Raw genomic sequence first — 14,070 nt, forward strand, 5'->3', positions numbered from 1 at the left:
GTTGTTGCAAAAAACAATAATAGTGTTATTTCAAATTATATAATACAAGTAATACATATCCGAAAGTTTAAACATTAAGTCGAATATACAAGATTTTGAAGCATTTATACTTTCAGAGGCGTAAAACAATTGTTTAGTCCCACTTGTCACTTGATAAGCAAAACCGACCCATTGGGCCTACACCTGGTCATTTATTTAGCCCAATAATAAAAAGTAGCAAACTCTAGCTTCTCTCTCTCTCTATATATAGCAAATCAACCAATCGTGAGAGACAGAGTATCAAATCGAGTAATAGGACGGGAGAGGAGATGGATCCAGACGCGTTATCAAAAGCATTTGTGGATCATTACTATTCAACATTCGATACAAACAGAGGTGGATTGGCTAATTTGTATCAGGATGCATCCATGTTGACTTTCGAAGGTCAAAAGATCCAAGGCTCACAAAACATCGTTGCTAAACTCACCTCCTTACCTTTCCAGCAGTGTAAACATACCATCACCACCGTTGATTGTCAGCCTTCTGGACCTGCTGGTGGTATGCTTGTGTTTGTTAGCGGCAATCTTCAACTCGCCGGTGAACAACACGCTCTTAAGTTCAGTCAGGTCCCTATCTCTATCTCTATCCTTCTTTTTATATGTATTTTTATTCATTTAATTTAATTTTATTATTATTGATTCATCTGATGTTGTTGAGAATTTAGGTTTTAGATTTAGATAGTTGATTAAATAGTTAGGAAACCCTAGATTTTTGTGCTTTTTAGGTATAGTAGTTCACAAGCTATAGTTTCAGTCGATTTATTTGGTGGTTTTCGGAAGGCCGTGGTGGTGGTTTGGTAGCATGAAGATAAGAGTTGATGACGTTGCATAATTTGATTGTTGGTGTTGAATCTTATATCATGGGAGGGGTAAACGGCAGATATAATATATATATATATATATATATATATATATATATATATATATATATATATAGAGAGAGAGAGAGAGAGAGAGAGAGAGAGAATTATATAGATAGTATAGATGTATATTAGTTTGATTTATATGATTTTGAGAATTTAGGTTTTAGATTAGAACCAGAGGTCTCTGTTCGAATATTGCCCAAAGCATCTTGGGGGTGGCTAGGGAAATGGCTGGAACTGACCACGGGCAAAAAAAATAAAAATGGTTAGGCTCCTACATGTGCGGGTAACCTGAACAGGGACCCTCTCCATTTACCCTTTCATATTAGAAACTTACGTCATCAGTTTGGCAACCTGGATTTTGTGTACAATTAACGGTTTATGACAAATGTTTGACGATTTACTAAGGTTTTACTTATAAGGATGAATGTCTTCTGTCGTTGGATTTTTTAGAAGAAATGTTTGTCTGTATAGTTAATTACACTTATTGTGTTTTATTTAGGTGTGATGTTGATTTACAGTTATGGTATTGATAGTTTATCGTTAATCATCCTTGTACTGTGTGCAATATGTGGGACTGAACTTACATAAGTAGTGTTGTAATGGCCGAGGCTGGATAAGTTTATTAGTGTGCAGATTTGGATCCGGTACGAAGCTAAAGATTCGTGAAGAGGGGAACTAAGAAACAACAATTGACAATTTACAATTTTAACTAGATTTTAGTTATTATGCTACTTACATTAAGCGTTGTTCTAAGGAAAATCTTTTTTATGTGTTTTTACAATTACAGAATCATGACCGGTGGTTGCGATTTACTACGGTTCTAATCAGAAAACTGGCGTTAATTTGTAGGTGGAGCTAGTTCTTATTTTGTACTATTTCACTTCATGATGTGCAATACTTGTTTGCGGCACTATATGCCTATTGCCTAGGACTGGTCTTAAGTTACATTTACAATGCTAGTGTATGGGTAGTATTGCTAGTGATCTGCCTTGTATAGTTTGCAGGACGAAGCATCGTGCTAATGGTTGAGACTTGAGAGGCATTATTATTGTGTGTAGTATTTGGACCTCTTATGCGATACTACGAATAAATTAGATTCAGGACATCTTACGCTTGATATGCTGTCTGGTGTCCCCCCTACAAGACTTATTATTTCTAGCCTATGATAGTGCTTCACATTCTATTTTACTCTGATTTAGGGTTTATATATAACCCTTCTCTATATTCATTTCTTCCTGAAGAGAGATCACTAATTGCATATTGAAACGGTTTTGACTCTTTTCTCATGATTGAATATCCTGACCAATTTCTACTACAGGGTTCTTTTGAGTTTTAGTAAAAGGAAACACATGAACCTAGCATAGTTTTTAGAGTAGGTACTTTTAAGCAAAATTCTATAAGAAAGCCATGGTTGCTGGCAACTTGAAGTACAACCGATATACTGTATATGGAAATGAGATACAGAGAATGTTTTCTCTGATCATAGCTGTTGAATCCAACCCTAGTAAATAAACGTAAGTGAAGTTTCTCTGTTCGTTCTTTTGGTGTCTTGCTTTAAGTGTGAGGCTATGCAAAGTTTTGTGCTCGTTCCTTGATATAACCAACTATTAGCGTAACTGTTTAAATCTGTCCATACCCCATAGTCCATGCTGGTAGCTTAACTTTTTAAATTAATATGCTCAACCATCAAAGCCAGCTAGTCGTAGTTGCAGGTAAAATATATACGTATCTCAATCACTTAATTGTTTTAAGAAAATGACATGCCCTCGAGTCCTGTTACTTATCCACCCGTTTGACTGTCTATCTGGGCTTGAATATATTTGGATTGAGGGACTTATATAAGCTCTTTGTTGTATCTAAGCCGTAAATCGTTATGGGCTATAGGCTTGTGGTTCAAACTTAATTGGGTTTAACTAAGCCCTCTTTAGTTTGTTTTTGAAATACATATGTGTTTTTTAATTGTATTTATGTGTGTTCTTATTTTATTATATATTTTAATTTTAATAATGTGTAAATCTATAAATTTTGCTTACTTAGATGATGACTTATTGGTACACTGAACCATATACATGGTACACTATACCGTTTCGTACCACTTCGTACTGAAATGGGTATACCCCCTCCGTTCCGAATTCGATACCAAGAGCGAATTGCGTACCCGTACCGAAACGTACCGCGTTTTATGTGATTATGATCTAAGGTCTTCTAGAAGGTCACCATCAATCTTTCTTCTAGCATAACAGTTCGATGAAATGTTTCTTTTTGATATAGCCTTCAAGGATTCAACTTTTGAAAAGAGAAAAAAAAAACACATAATCAATGTATCAGTTCACTCTCGTCCTTCATTCTATATATATGACTTTGTTATGAAAGCCACAAAATAACGCTTCCTCACAAGCATCGTATCGAGTAAGCTAACTCTGCTTCTCAACCCATGCTTACCCTGAGATATAGTCGTATTGACACCTGACCTTTAAAGCTATTCAACATCTGGCAAGGCATTAATTTTTTACCCTGTTATTGCTGGAAACATACTTGTTGGTATTTTCTGAAATGGGTTTTATTCTTAAGAATTTGGCTTTGTTAGACAAGTGTTAATATGTCATGTAACATTATTCAACTATTCATTGTTGTTTCTACACAAATATCGTCTCAGATTCATCTTTATGCTTCATATCTTTGGCTGACGATGCTTTTGTAATATATACGGGGAACAATTCAGCACTTATAGTTGCATACTTATGAATAGATTTTAAATGCATCTATCTTTCATCGATTTAATCTTAAGGGTGGGGAGCTTGGAGTAGATTGTAAATTGTTGGAGAAGACTGTTAAGCTTATGAGAAAATTCAAGGAAACAAGAGGGGAAGGATAGCACTGTGAATCTGTGATAGAATATATGAAATGGTTAAATGCTATGCTGTTTGGAGTGTTTGCTTGGAATCTATATAATACGATGGCTCATCCTCTTGCTTACATTTTGTTAAAAGAACTTGTTCCAAAATGGAAAAGTATAATAAGTGTTGTAGAAATTTTGGTACCTCATCTAAAGATACAGTAATAAAGAGTACAAAAGTCAAATGGATAATAAACGTTGTAGAAATATTGGTAACTTTTGTTGTAGAATAGTTTAATGTATACTACTATACTTGCAATGTGCATATCTGATGATTGGTGTTAAGATCTGTGGTTACTTATACTTTCTTCTTGTTTGACTGCTTTTGATGCAGCTGTTCCATTTGATGCCAACACCACAAGGAAGCTTTTATGTGTACAATGATGTATTCCGCTTGAATTATGCTTAAAGGAAAAGTGTCATTCTAGAACCCAAGTGTCTTAGATTTTGAACCTCAATTTCGTAATATTTCTTGTCATATTGAATGTACTTCTTGATCTTAAGATGATTAAACGTTGTAGGTGCTGCCAGACGTTTGTGCCCTCTATTAAAAGAAGAGAACTATGTCTTTCTGCAAGTTGTTTTTCCTTTATGACTGGCTTTGTAATTTGATATTGTCACTGGATCAATTGGTGGAAGATATCCTGGTTGTCATGTATCTGTAGGGGTTGAATTAGCATGCAATTTTAAGCACATATATGCACTGTGTGAATAAGCTTGGGTGTGTTACAACTACAAGTGACGCTGGGAGTTGATACTAATGTATATAGGGGTTACTGCCTTGTCAATTTGACTCGGTTCTTACTAAAAGTTCACTGGTTATAGCCTAACTTATCTTTACCCGCACTTGACACACCCACCTAGGTATCTCTTGCTACCTTAAACAAGATTATATCGTATCAATTAAATGTTTGGTAGCCATATATGTGGGGGATTCCAACAGGAAATATCTCCTTGATGAACCCTATCAATGAGCCGTTCAAGAGACAGTATTTATCATAAGGTTGAGGGTTGACTAGCCATCTGTTGTCTCAGCGTAACTGGTGTCATTTTACAAGTCTTGGAGCATTTTTTTTGTTATTATAGTTTAGTGAAGCCTATAATTCCTCCAAATGTCTTAATGAAAGGGTTGATCATACAAGATCACGATGGTTATGTAGAAGAATATCTTTTATCATCTCCCATTCTCCCTTAAAACTTTTGTTTCTTTGGCATTGCGGTTGGTCTTTATTCGCCCTCCCCTTGTATTAATTATTTTACCTATTTGCTCAAAATAAGTTGGAAAATGCATTGGTATAGAGGTCATACTCATGGGTGTTATTATATGGATGGGTTGGATAAATTTCTAAGATGTCATATTATGCGCTTAGTAATGGATGGGTTGGATCCTTGGATGAATATGTAACAATGTGTTAAAAATAGATCATCTTATGTCTAGTCGAATTTTGTTAAGTTCAACATGCCAACATGAACCAAGCTCAACCAACCACACAGATACGAGGGGAGTACCGGTTACATATTGAACATTTCTCTATAATACTGGTTTTGTCTCTCAGCCACACATGAACCAGGCTTAGCCTTTAAATTCATTTCGGTCCCGCTGATGTACGTCTATCTTTAACCCACGCTTCAATTTATCTATACCTATATTTATACGAGTACTACCTTATAAAACACTTAAGTCCTTTTAATTTTTTCAAAAAAAAACTTGATCCATCTAAAATATTATTCTTCTTTATTCACTAATTTGAATATCTCACATAATATACCTTTACAACATACATCCCGCAACCCTTAAAATAACTACACTACCTTCTTTTATATCGTCAATACCGTCACTACTACCAGTCGTCGTCGCCACTATCCATCGCCGAAGTCACTACCACGCCGTAACATGCGCGGACATGTGACTAGTTATTTGGTAAACCACACGAGATCATTGGGAATGTTGTTGCCTACCGCTTCCTGATTCCCGCGCTATAAAACATCTTTTTCCACCATAAGTTTGACTTTTGACTTAAATTTCAACTACTTGTACAAGAAAATGCCAAACGGCGACCGAAAGTTGCCAATAATTTTAGTGCCAGACTAATTACTAAAGCAGCTAGATATACATAGCTTGAAAGTTTAATTTATTGTCTAAGTTGTTGTAAATTATATATAATTATATTATTATTATTATTATTATTATTCATAAATAAGCGATGAATGATAAACATAAGTTTCTCTCAATACACAAAAATGTATTTATTAACCATTGTTATCTCGTGGTTTAAGGTTTTTCATAACGTGGTTTCCTCCTAGAGGTTTTAGGTTTGAATTCTACCACATGCGAATAGGGTGAGAGGCCTTAGCAATGCTATATTCATCTAACACATGGGGAACAAACCCTTTAGGGCATTGCCAGAAGTCGGATCGGCGTGGACGCATCCATGCACGTAAAGGGTGTAAATCTGTTTGCCTTTAAAAAAAATAGTTGTCATACAGTTGCTAGAGTGCCTAACTGCCTACGGCTATGCATACCATTAATTAGTTTGTAGCATAAAAGGAAATAATATTGTTTCGTTTCGGGTTTCAGTGATTAGAGTTTTTCTTTTGATTTCATACTGATAATAATATGAACTAATTAGATGAATTATTTTGTATACACTGTGTGAGCTTTGATTTGTCACTTTCATCAACTAAATGTACATATTTCGGGTCATAAGACAATAATTTTTTAGTCCAAGCTATTATGCGTCTGGGTTGCGAATGTGAATCAAAATCGGTTTTCAAAAACATCAGCTTAGATATGTTTAAAATCTTCATACATTAATGAGTTTGATATCCAATATACAGTACAATTTCAATGCATCATATCATACCAAACAAATTCAACTATATGGGAAAGAAAAAGAAAGTGATCCCTTCTTCGTTGTCATTTCTATGAACCAAACACACATAATGACTTGCATGCTTCAAAGCAAATTACATAAGATTTTTTATCCCAAACCTGGAAAAACATGAAATTACATACGCATATGATCATATATAAGGGGTAAATAAAACATCATGGACTTGATAACTAAGAATTAAGAGGAAACCAATCTTCAATAGTGCCATGTTGTCTGAGTACATACATAGATATATGCCTAAGCATTCATATGTATGTCGAGTACAACAAGAAACAATATAAGAAGCAAACCATAAAGAACAGTATGTATACACATAGAGACTATATTAGTTTTCATGTTCATAAAACCGATAGGCGACTCTTTTCCTGGCATCTGGACTATGAGTCCAGGTGCTAAAAACGCAAACAACGCCGAAGCTATGATCGGAGCAGCCCAGTCATGCATTTTGACTCACAAAAAACCGGGATGGAAAGAATAGAAGATTGTTAACAAATACTTGAACTTTGGATGCAATTATTTTGGCCCAAGTCAGGTCTTAGCTATGTAGACAATTTCTTATTGATGGTATAGTAGGATAAGGAACAAGGTGGCATACTGGCATGGGTTTTAGTTAATTGATATGTTGTGGGGTTAATTATATAAGTTATATTGGACAAAGCTTGTGAGGGTGGATAATTATTTGGTTGAATAAGAACGAAATATCAATCATAAACTATTAGCTAACTTGGAATACTAGTGAAAAGATCGGTACCAATTTTACATGTGAAAGATGCCCTTTTCACAAGAATAAGATACTTGAACATTAAATTAAAATGAAAGTACTCTCAAGTAATTTGGCTATCATTATATATATATATATATATGGGAAAAGGTTCAAATGAGAACCATTTGAATTGGAAGAACCATGAGAACCTTTTAATTATAATTTGTTGTTCATATGTGAATAGTTTATGTGAACAAATTCATGCACATATGAACATGTCAAGATATAACTAATATTATCTATGTTCATATATGAATGGTTCTCAAATGAATCTACGTGAACAAATATGTTCACATATACCTATCACATATGAACAACAAGTTATAATATAGTGGTTCTCATGGTTCTTCCAATTTAAATGGTTCTTAATTGAACCTTACCCTATATATATATATATGAGGTTAGGAATATGTGGTTGTTATGTACCTAGTTTGGGAATAGAACCCCTCACATTTTGTTTTTTTAATCCATAATATACACGGGGGCTATCATTTATTAAAAATATTAAAAAATTAATATGTGAGTGGTTCATACCTAACTTAGCTACATGACAACCACACACTCACTTTTCGGGTTACAATCACATGCGAACTACATAAAAATGCGAACCAAATAAGAACAGTTGTCCACCTTTGAGTGCTTTAATCTACGGTTGTAAAAAACCCAATGGTTTTTCAAATTAAAAATAAAATAAAAGGGTACTATTGGAAAGATAAATATACACACGTCCCTGTCAAATACCCCCATTTGCTGCAACAAACCAACAATCTGTACAATAATTTCTACTTCTCATCTAACCTATCCCAAATTGAATTTTCAGAAACTAATTATTTTTGGCCACCACCACATCCAACTTACCACAGTTGCATTCTTTTGCACTTCTAACAACACGTCAGATCTCGATTCTCGAATACAACATTGCCATATCATCCCGCGGGAAATACGCGGTCCCTGTCGTTGGATTTATAGGTTGATTTTGAATTGGATCGAAACGATGTTTATTCGGTTGTATACATGTTTCCATTCGGGTCCAAGGCTATGCATTTCTTGTTTTTTAAATCAATGAGAATAAACTTAGAGACTGATGTATTGAAAATGCATCCATTTATCTTGCATCCAATATCGTTTTCAAGGGATGCAAAGTGCATCCAATCTTATATTTAAATTTCTTTTTTGGTATGATAGTAATTAAATTTCTTTGTTGGTATCTTTTTCAACGAAAAATGCTCAAGATTAAGGATGTTTTTTTTTCAATTTTGTTTATACAGAATACAATGCATCCACTTGTAAATTATAGATATTTTGTTTATATTTAGGTGTGGATGAACAAATTAAAAGCTGCATCATGAGATTCTTGAAGTTTTTATATCATGCTTGTGATTTTGTTAGTTAGTGGATTATGGATGCACACTTTTTTTCAGTTACTAATGGATATGGATGCACATTTTTGTTCGATGCAATTTTTTTTATTTGTAAAAGGATGCACAATTGCATATAAATCTGTTATTTGAGAAAATGGATCTTAAATTAAAAAGCTTGAAAAATCAAATTAATTGACATGATTTTTATGATTTAAAAGTTAAACATGAGAAAGATAATTAAAACAAAATTCCAAATTTGTCCCTTATATTCACCGTTCTTATTTTAAAGTTGTTATATATATATATATATATATATATATATATATATATATATATATAGAGTAATACTCCGGTGAGAACACTTTTAAAATAAGAACGGTGAGAACACTTAAAAACATCATTTTGATGCATTAAATGTCCATAAAACTAACATAGTGCATAACTAATTATCATTATTGTTTAACAACACATTGATCCTTCAAAATTGAAAAAATCACGTTTTTTGTTTTGTGCATCCATCTTGAATGCATATTTTCAAAATGATGCATACAACAATAAACATGATTTTTTTCGATTTTGACGGATCCATGTGTTGTTAAACACTTAAATAATGATAATTAGTTATGCACTATGTCAGTTTTATGGACTTTTAATGCATCAAAATGTAGTTTTTAAGTGTTCTCATTTGTTCTAATTTTAAGTTGGTTCTCATTTGATTGTCACCCTATATATATATATATATATAGGGTTAAAGTTATTTTGAGAACCCTTTTTTTGCGATAACCTTTGAGAACTTTTCAAATCAAGCCCAACCGATGATTATTCTTTACATGAAAATTATTTTTGGATTGTTTTCTGAATAACTTATGTGTAATTTTGAAGTTTATACTTGTGTGGAGCCATGAATTATCATCCGTTATATAATTAAGTGTATAACAACACATTGCTCTGTCAAAATCAAGAAAATCATGTTTTTTATTTTGTGCATCCATCTTGGATGCATATTATTCAAAATGACGCATCCACCAAAAAACGTGATTTTTTTTATTTTGACGGATCAATATGTTGTTAAGCACTTAAATAATGATAATTAGTTATGCACTATGTTAGTTTTATGGACTTTTAATGCATCAAAATGATATTTTTTAAGTGTTATCACCGTTCTTATTTGATTGTCCCTATATATATATATATTCTATTTTAAAATGTAAAATATATAAGTCTGGTTTTAATTTTCAAAATTTGATTGAAGTACATAAAAAAGTATTAATTTTTTTTCTTCTGAAACGTAACTACTATCTACATTTAATTAACCTAGCTCATAAATGTATAAAGAAAAGTCAGAGTCAATTAAATTGTTTATAAAAATATAATATACTAAAAAGATAACCACACACTACCACAGTACCACTAACGACCATAGTCTTAACTTGGCGATCCACGAAGCCCGTGGTTGGCACCTTGACTGGGTATCGAGTATAACTTTATCCATCTTAATATTACTAGGTAAAAATTATAACCTCATATTAAAAGTTAAAAAATATAAAATATATAAATTTACCAAATTATCTTTAATGAATTAAATCACCACTATCTCTTAATATTAAATTATACGATGTCTCTTATGTTATAAAAAACTTTTACTACTCCCTTTAAATCAAATACATTTCCATCAATTGCATACACCATTTAACGCCGCCATCACCATCACATATGTCGCCACCATCACCATCGGTCACTGTCATCACACCACCGCCACATTATGTAGTTACCGTGTTAGTAAATATTTATAATCGTGCATGATTCTGGTTAAATAAGAATGAACGAAGGATAAAACCACGCCATCTTTGACAATTTAGCTAGTTGATAAGAACTATACGATTGATTAGAATGGAACAATTAACACACATCACACATGGGTTGCACATGGATGAGGAAATGTGTCATCTAAGCATGGGTAATATTCATAAATCTTGGTCTACATTTTGTTTTCTATTATTTCGTTTTTTTAGAAGTATCATCATGTTTAATACTTAAAAAGTTAAAATTAAAAGATTAACACATGAAAATATAGTAAGTTTTTTAATTTATTTTTATTTTTTATAATATATCATTCATTGAAAGGTGTGCTTTTTTTTAGTAACAAACGCTTAATTTATTCTTTATATAATATACACACCTTCGTGTTAAACTAGTTAACATAATTCTAAACTTTGTGTGATTTGTTATTATATTTATCTAAGAGGAAGGGAGTGGAATCGGGTAAGCGGTTTGCCCCTAACGGATAAACCTTTTAGGTTGTTGTAATTGTATTATTATGTTGTTGTGTTATTAATAGGGATTACAAGAGACTATATTTATAGAGTAGCCTAACCTAATACATGGAAATTAATATTATGGAAACTTAATATATAGAAACTAACCTATGTCTAATACTCCCCCGCAAGCTAAGCGCAGGGCGATTCTAGTTTGAAAATCAAAAAATAAAGAAACATAAAAAAACTTAAATCTAAAAGCAATGTCTTCATCTTCAACTTCTTCTCTTCAAACTCCTTTTCTCCACCGTTTCTGCCTCCGGCTTGTATTTATGCTGGAAAAAAAAAAAAGCAAAACGCTGTTGTAAGCGGTGCCGCCTTTGTACGGCGGAAATTTGTGAATAGAAGTAGCTAGGACCGCCGTTAGTCGGAACGATCTTCTAACTGTTGTTGTATAGGACCACCATTGTCAGTACAATCACTAAACAAGTATTTTATATGCAGATTATTTCTGCGAAGTGGATAGGCCCGTCGTTTGTCGGTACCATCTCTAAACCATGCTTGTATAGGACCGCCGTTAGTGGGTACGATCTCTATAGCTTTTTTTACAGTGAATTCTGAAAGAAAAAAAAAGAAAAAATCCAAAAACTAGGGTTTCTGGCGAAGGTCGGCGGTGGCCGACAGCGGCTGACGATGACGGAAATCGGCAGGAGGCAAAATTGAAAACAGGGTTTTGGCTGGAATTCGTCATGGATTACAAATATGTCAGCAATGTACAGTAACGCGCCGCAAAAAGAGGCGAATCGACTGGATTTTACTTTTTCCGGCGAGATGATGAAGCGGCACGTGGAGGCGCGTGACAGTGCCGGAGGTCGCGAAATTTGTAGGGTATTCAGAAATTGGTTTCGAAGCTAATGGTGGCGGAGGTGTTGTTTAATTCGAAGATATTAAGGGTTAATTGCACTCGACCAGATTTAGTTTTTTATTCTTTTATTTTTCTTGGTCGGAATTGTATCTGGATTCTTGGCTCTGATACCATGATAAATCTTGTAAGTTATTGTAATTGTAATTGTATTATTATGTTGTTGTGTTATTGATAGAGATTACAAGAAACTATATTTATAGAGCAGCCTAACTTAATACATGGAAATTAATAATATGGAAACTTAATATATATAAACTAACCTATGTCTAATAGGCCCGCGCGGGTACACCACCGCCGGCCGTTCCCCGTTGGAGAGAGAAAGATGAAATCGTGAAAATTTACCGGGTTGAGGAAATAAGGAGAGAGGAGACAAACGTTGTGATTGGCTGGGTTCATGTTTGTGGGACCTCTGAACATTACCATTTTCTTCTGCTTTTTTTTATATATATGGCAATGGTGAATTTGTATATATGTATGTATATATATGTATATATATATATATATATATATAATGGACAATCAAATAAGAATAGTTTTAAAATAAGAACGGTGAAAACACCTTAAAATCATCATTTTGATGCATTAAAAGTACATAAAACTGACATAGTGCATAACTAATTATCATTATTTAAATGTTTAACAACACATTGATTTATCAAAATCGAAAAAATCACTTTTTTTGTTGGATGCAACATTTTGATAAATATGCATCCAAGACGGATGCACAAAACTAAAAACATGATTATTTCAATTTTGACGGATGAATGTGTTGTTAATCACTTAAATAATGATAATTAGTTATGCACTATGTTAGTTTTATGGACTTTTAACGCATCAAAATGATGTTTTTATGGTGTTCTCATCGTTCTTATTTTAAGAGTGTTCTCACCGGAATGTTACCCTATATATATGGGAAGGAATAAGAAGGAACCGTCAATTTTTTTTTTAAATTTATTATTTTATTTATATTTCAGCCCTTATAGTTTGATAATATATAAAATTTGAAAATATATTTTTATTTATGTTAATTGTACATTTTAGTCCTTGTATTTGTATTTTATTATTGATTATATATATATGTTTTGATTTTATTTTGTTTTTATTTTTATGTATTAAAAAGAAATAAAAAAGAAATGATGAGGTGGAGATTTGAGGAAGTGTAGGAAAAGTGGCATCAGTGATTTGAGAAAGATGGGAAAAAATTGGAGAAAATTAAGATAAAAGGTTTTGAGTTGGTAATCCCCCACCCCTTAACTTTGTGTGCATTTGCTATTGTATAAATCATACTTTATTTATTCTGTTTGTTATTATGTGTATAAATCATACTTTATTTATTCTGTTTGTTATTATGTGTACCTGACTTTGTTGTTTCTATTATTGTGTATAAATCATACTTTATTATTGTTTCTATTGTTGTTTCTATTATTGTGTAGAGCTTTTTGAACAAAAAGTTCATCTTAATATAAAACTAAGTAAACACAATTTAATTTATTAGAGAGTATAGAAAGGAAAAAGTTTGAGAATGTATTAAATACTTCGAATAGAGAACTTGAAAAAATTCACAACTTGCAAAATTATACTCGTATCTATCTATCAATAAACTAAAACAGGATTAAGATGTTATTTAAACGACATGTGGCGTAATACTTGATCAACACGTATCCTTTTAATTTATTTATTTTATTACATTATCTTTTTTAATTGTATATAAATTCGATTTCCTTTTTTAGAATTAGAATTCAAACTCTAAATCTTGACTTATTATTACAAAATGCATTATAACCTTATTTGATTGATCGTTTTCTCATTAATAAATTGTCTCTTTTTCTTTCTCAATTATTTAACCCCTAATACTCCTATTAATTATAATAAGTTATTAGGTATTAACATGAAGATTTAAAAAATTTGAGTTTACATCCGAAATCACAAGGCTATTTGCCCTCATCCACTATGTTTACAAGTTCTGATTTTGATGTGATTCTAAAAATTTAAGGTAAATCCAAAACTTTAACTAAATATATATTATATTAATCATTACTGTTTATTTTAATTTAGTTTCGATCATCGATTTA

At 32.4% G+C, this 14,070-nt stretch overlaps 2 protein-coding genes across 3 annotated transcripts; one reads left to right on the forward strand and one right to left on the reverse strand.

Annotated features, from left to right (window-relative positions):
- The first annotated feature begins 240 nt into the window (after positions 1 to 240).
- LOC122579159 (nuclear transport factor 2B-like) lies at positions 241 to 4,377 on the forward strand. Of its 2 annotated transcripts, XM_043751272.1 has the most exons (3): positions 241 to 605; positions 1,692 to 1,749; positions 4,135 to 4,230. In XM_043751272.1, the coding sequence occupies exons 1-3, from the start codon at positions 309 to 311 to the stop codon at positions 4,182 to 4,184; spliced, it is 405 nt and encodes a 134-aa protein (XP_043607207.1). In that variant the 5' UTR covers positions 241 to 308; the 3' UTR covers positions 4,185 to 4,230. The 2 variants fall into 2 exon arrangements, with proteins under 2 accessions (XP_043607207.1, XP_043607208.1); XM_043751273.1 differs by lacking the exon at positions 1,692 to 1,749 and having other exon boundaries at positions 254 to 605; positions 4,135 to 4,377.
- A 2,215-nt stretch (positions 4,378 to 6,592) lies between these two features.
- LOC122580229 lies at positions 6,593 to 7,461 on the reverse strand. Its single transcript, XM_043752508.1, has one exon. It carries the CDS (start codon positions 7,136 to 7,138, stop codon positions 6,932 to 6,934), a length of 207 nt encoding a protein of 68 aa, XP_043608443.1. The 5' UTR covers positions 7,139 to 7,461; the 3' UTR covers positions 6,593 to 6,931.
- Positions 7,462 to 14,070: the final 6,609 nt, after the last annotated feature.

Source organism: Erigeron canadensis, chromosome 8, assembly GCF_010389155.1.
Source record: "Erigeron canadensis isolate Cc75 chromosome 8, C_canadensis_v1, whole genome shotgun sequence".
Lineage (NCBI taxonomy): Eukaryota > Viridiplantae > Streptophyta > Magnoliopsida > Asterales > Asteraceae > Erigeron > Erigeron canadensis.

Bases quoted from the DNA above. Each gene is read 5' to 3' on its own strand.
- LOC122579159 (XM_043751272.1), top strand. From the start codon at position 309: ATGGATCCAGACGCGTTATCAAAAGCATTTGTGGATCATTACTATTCA. The intron at 606-1,691 runs GTCCCTATCTCT...TTACAATTACAG, and splicing joins ACGCTCTTAAGTTCAGTCAG to AATCATGACCGGTGGTTGCG. The intron at 1,750-4,134 runs GTAGGTGGAGCT...CTTTTGATGCAG, and splicing joins CAGAAAACTGGCGTTAATTT to CTGTTCCATTTGATGCCAAC.
- LOC122580229 (XM_043752508.1), bottom strand. From the start codon at position 7,138: ATGCATGACTGGGCTGCTCCGATCATAGCTTCGGCGTTGTTTGCGTTT.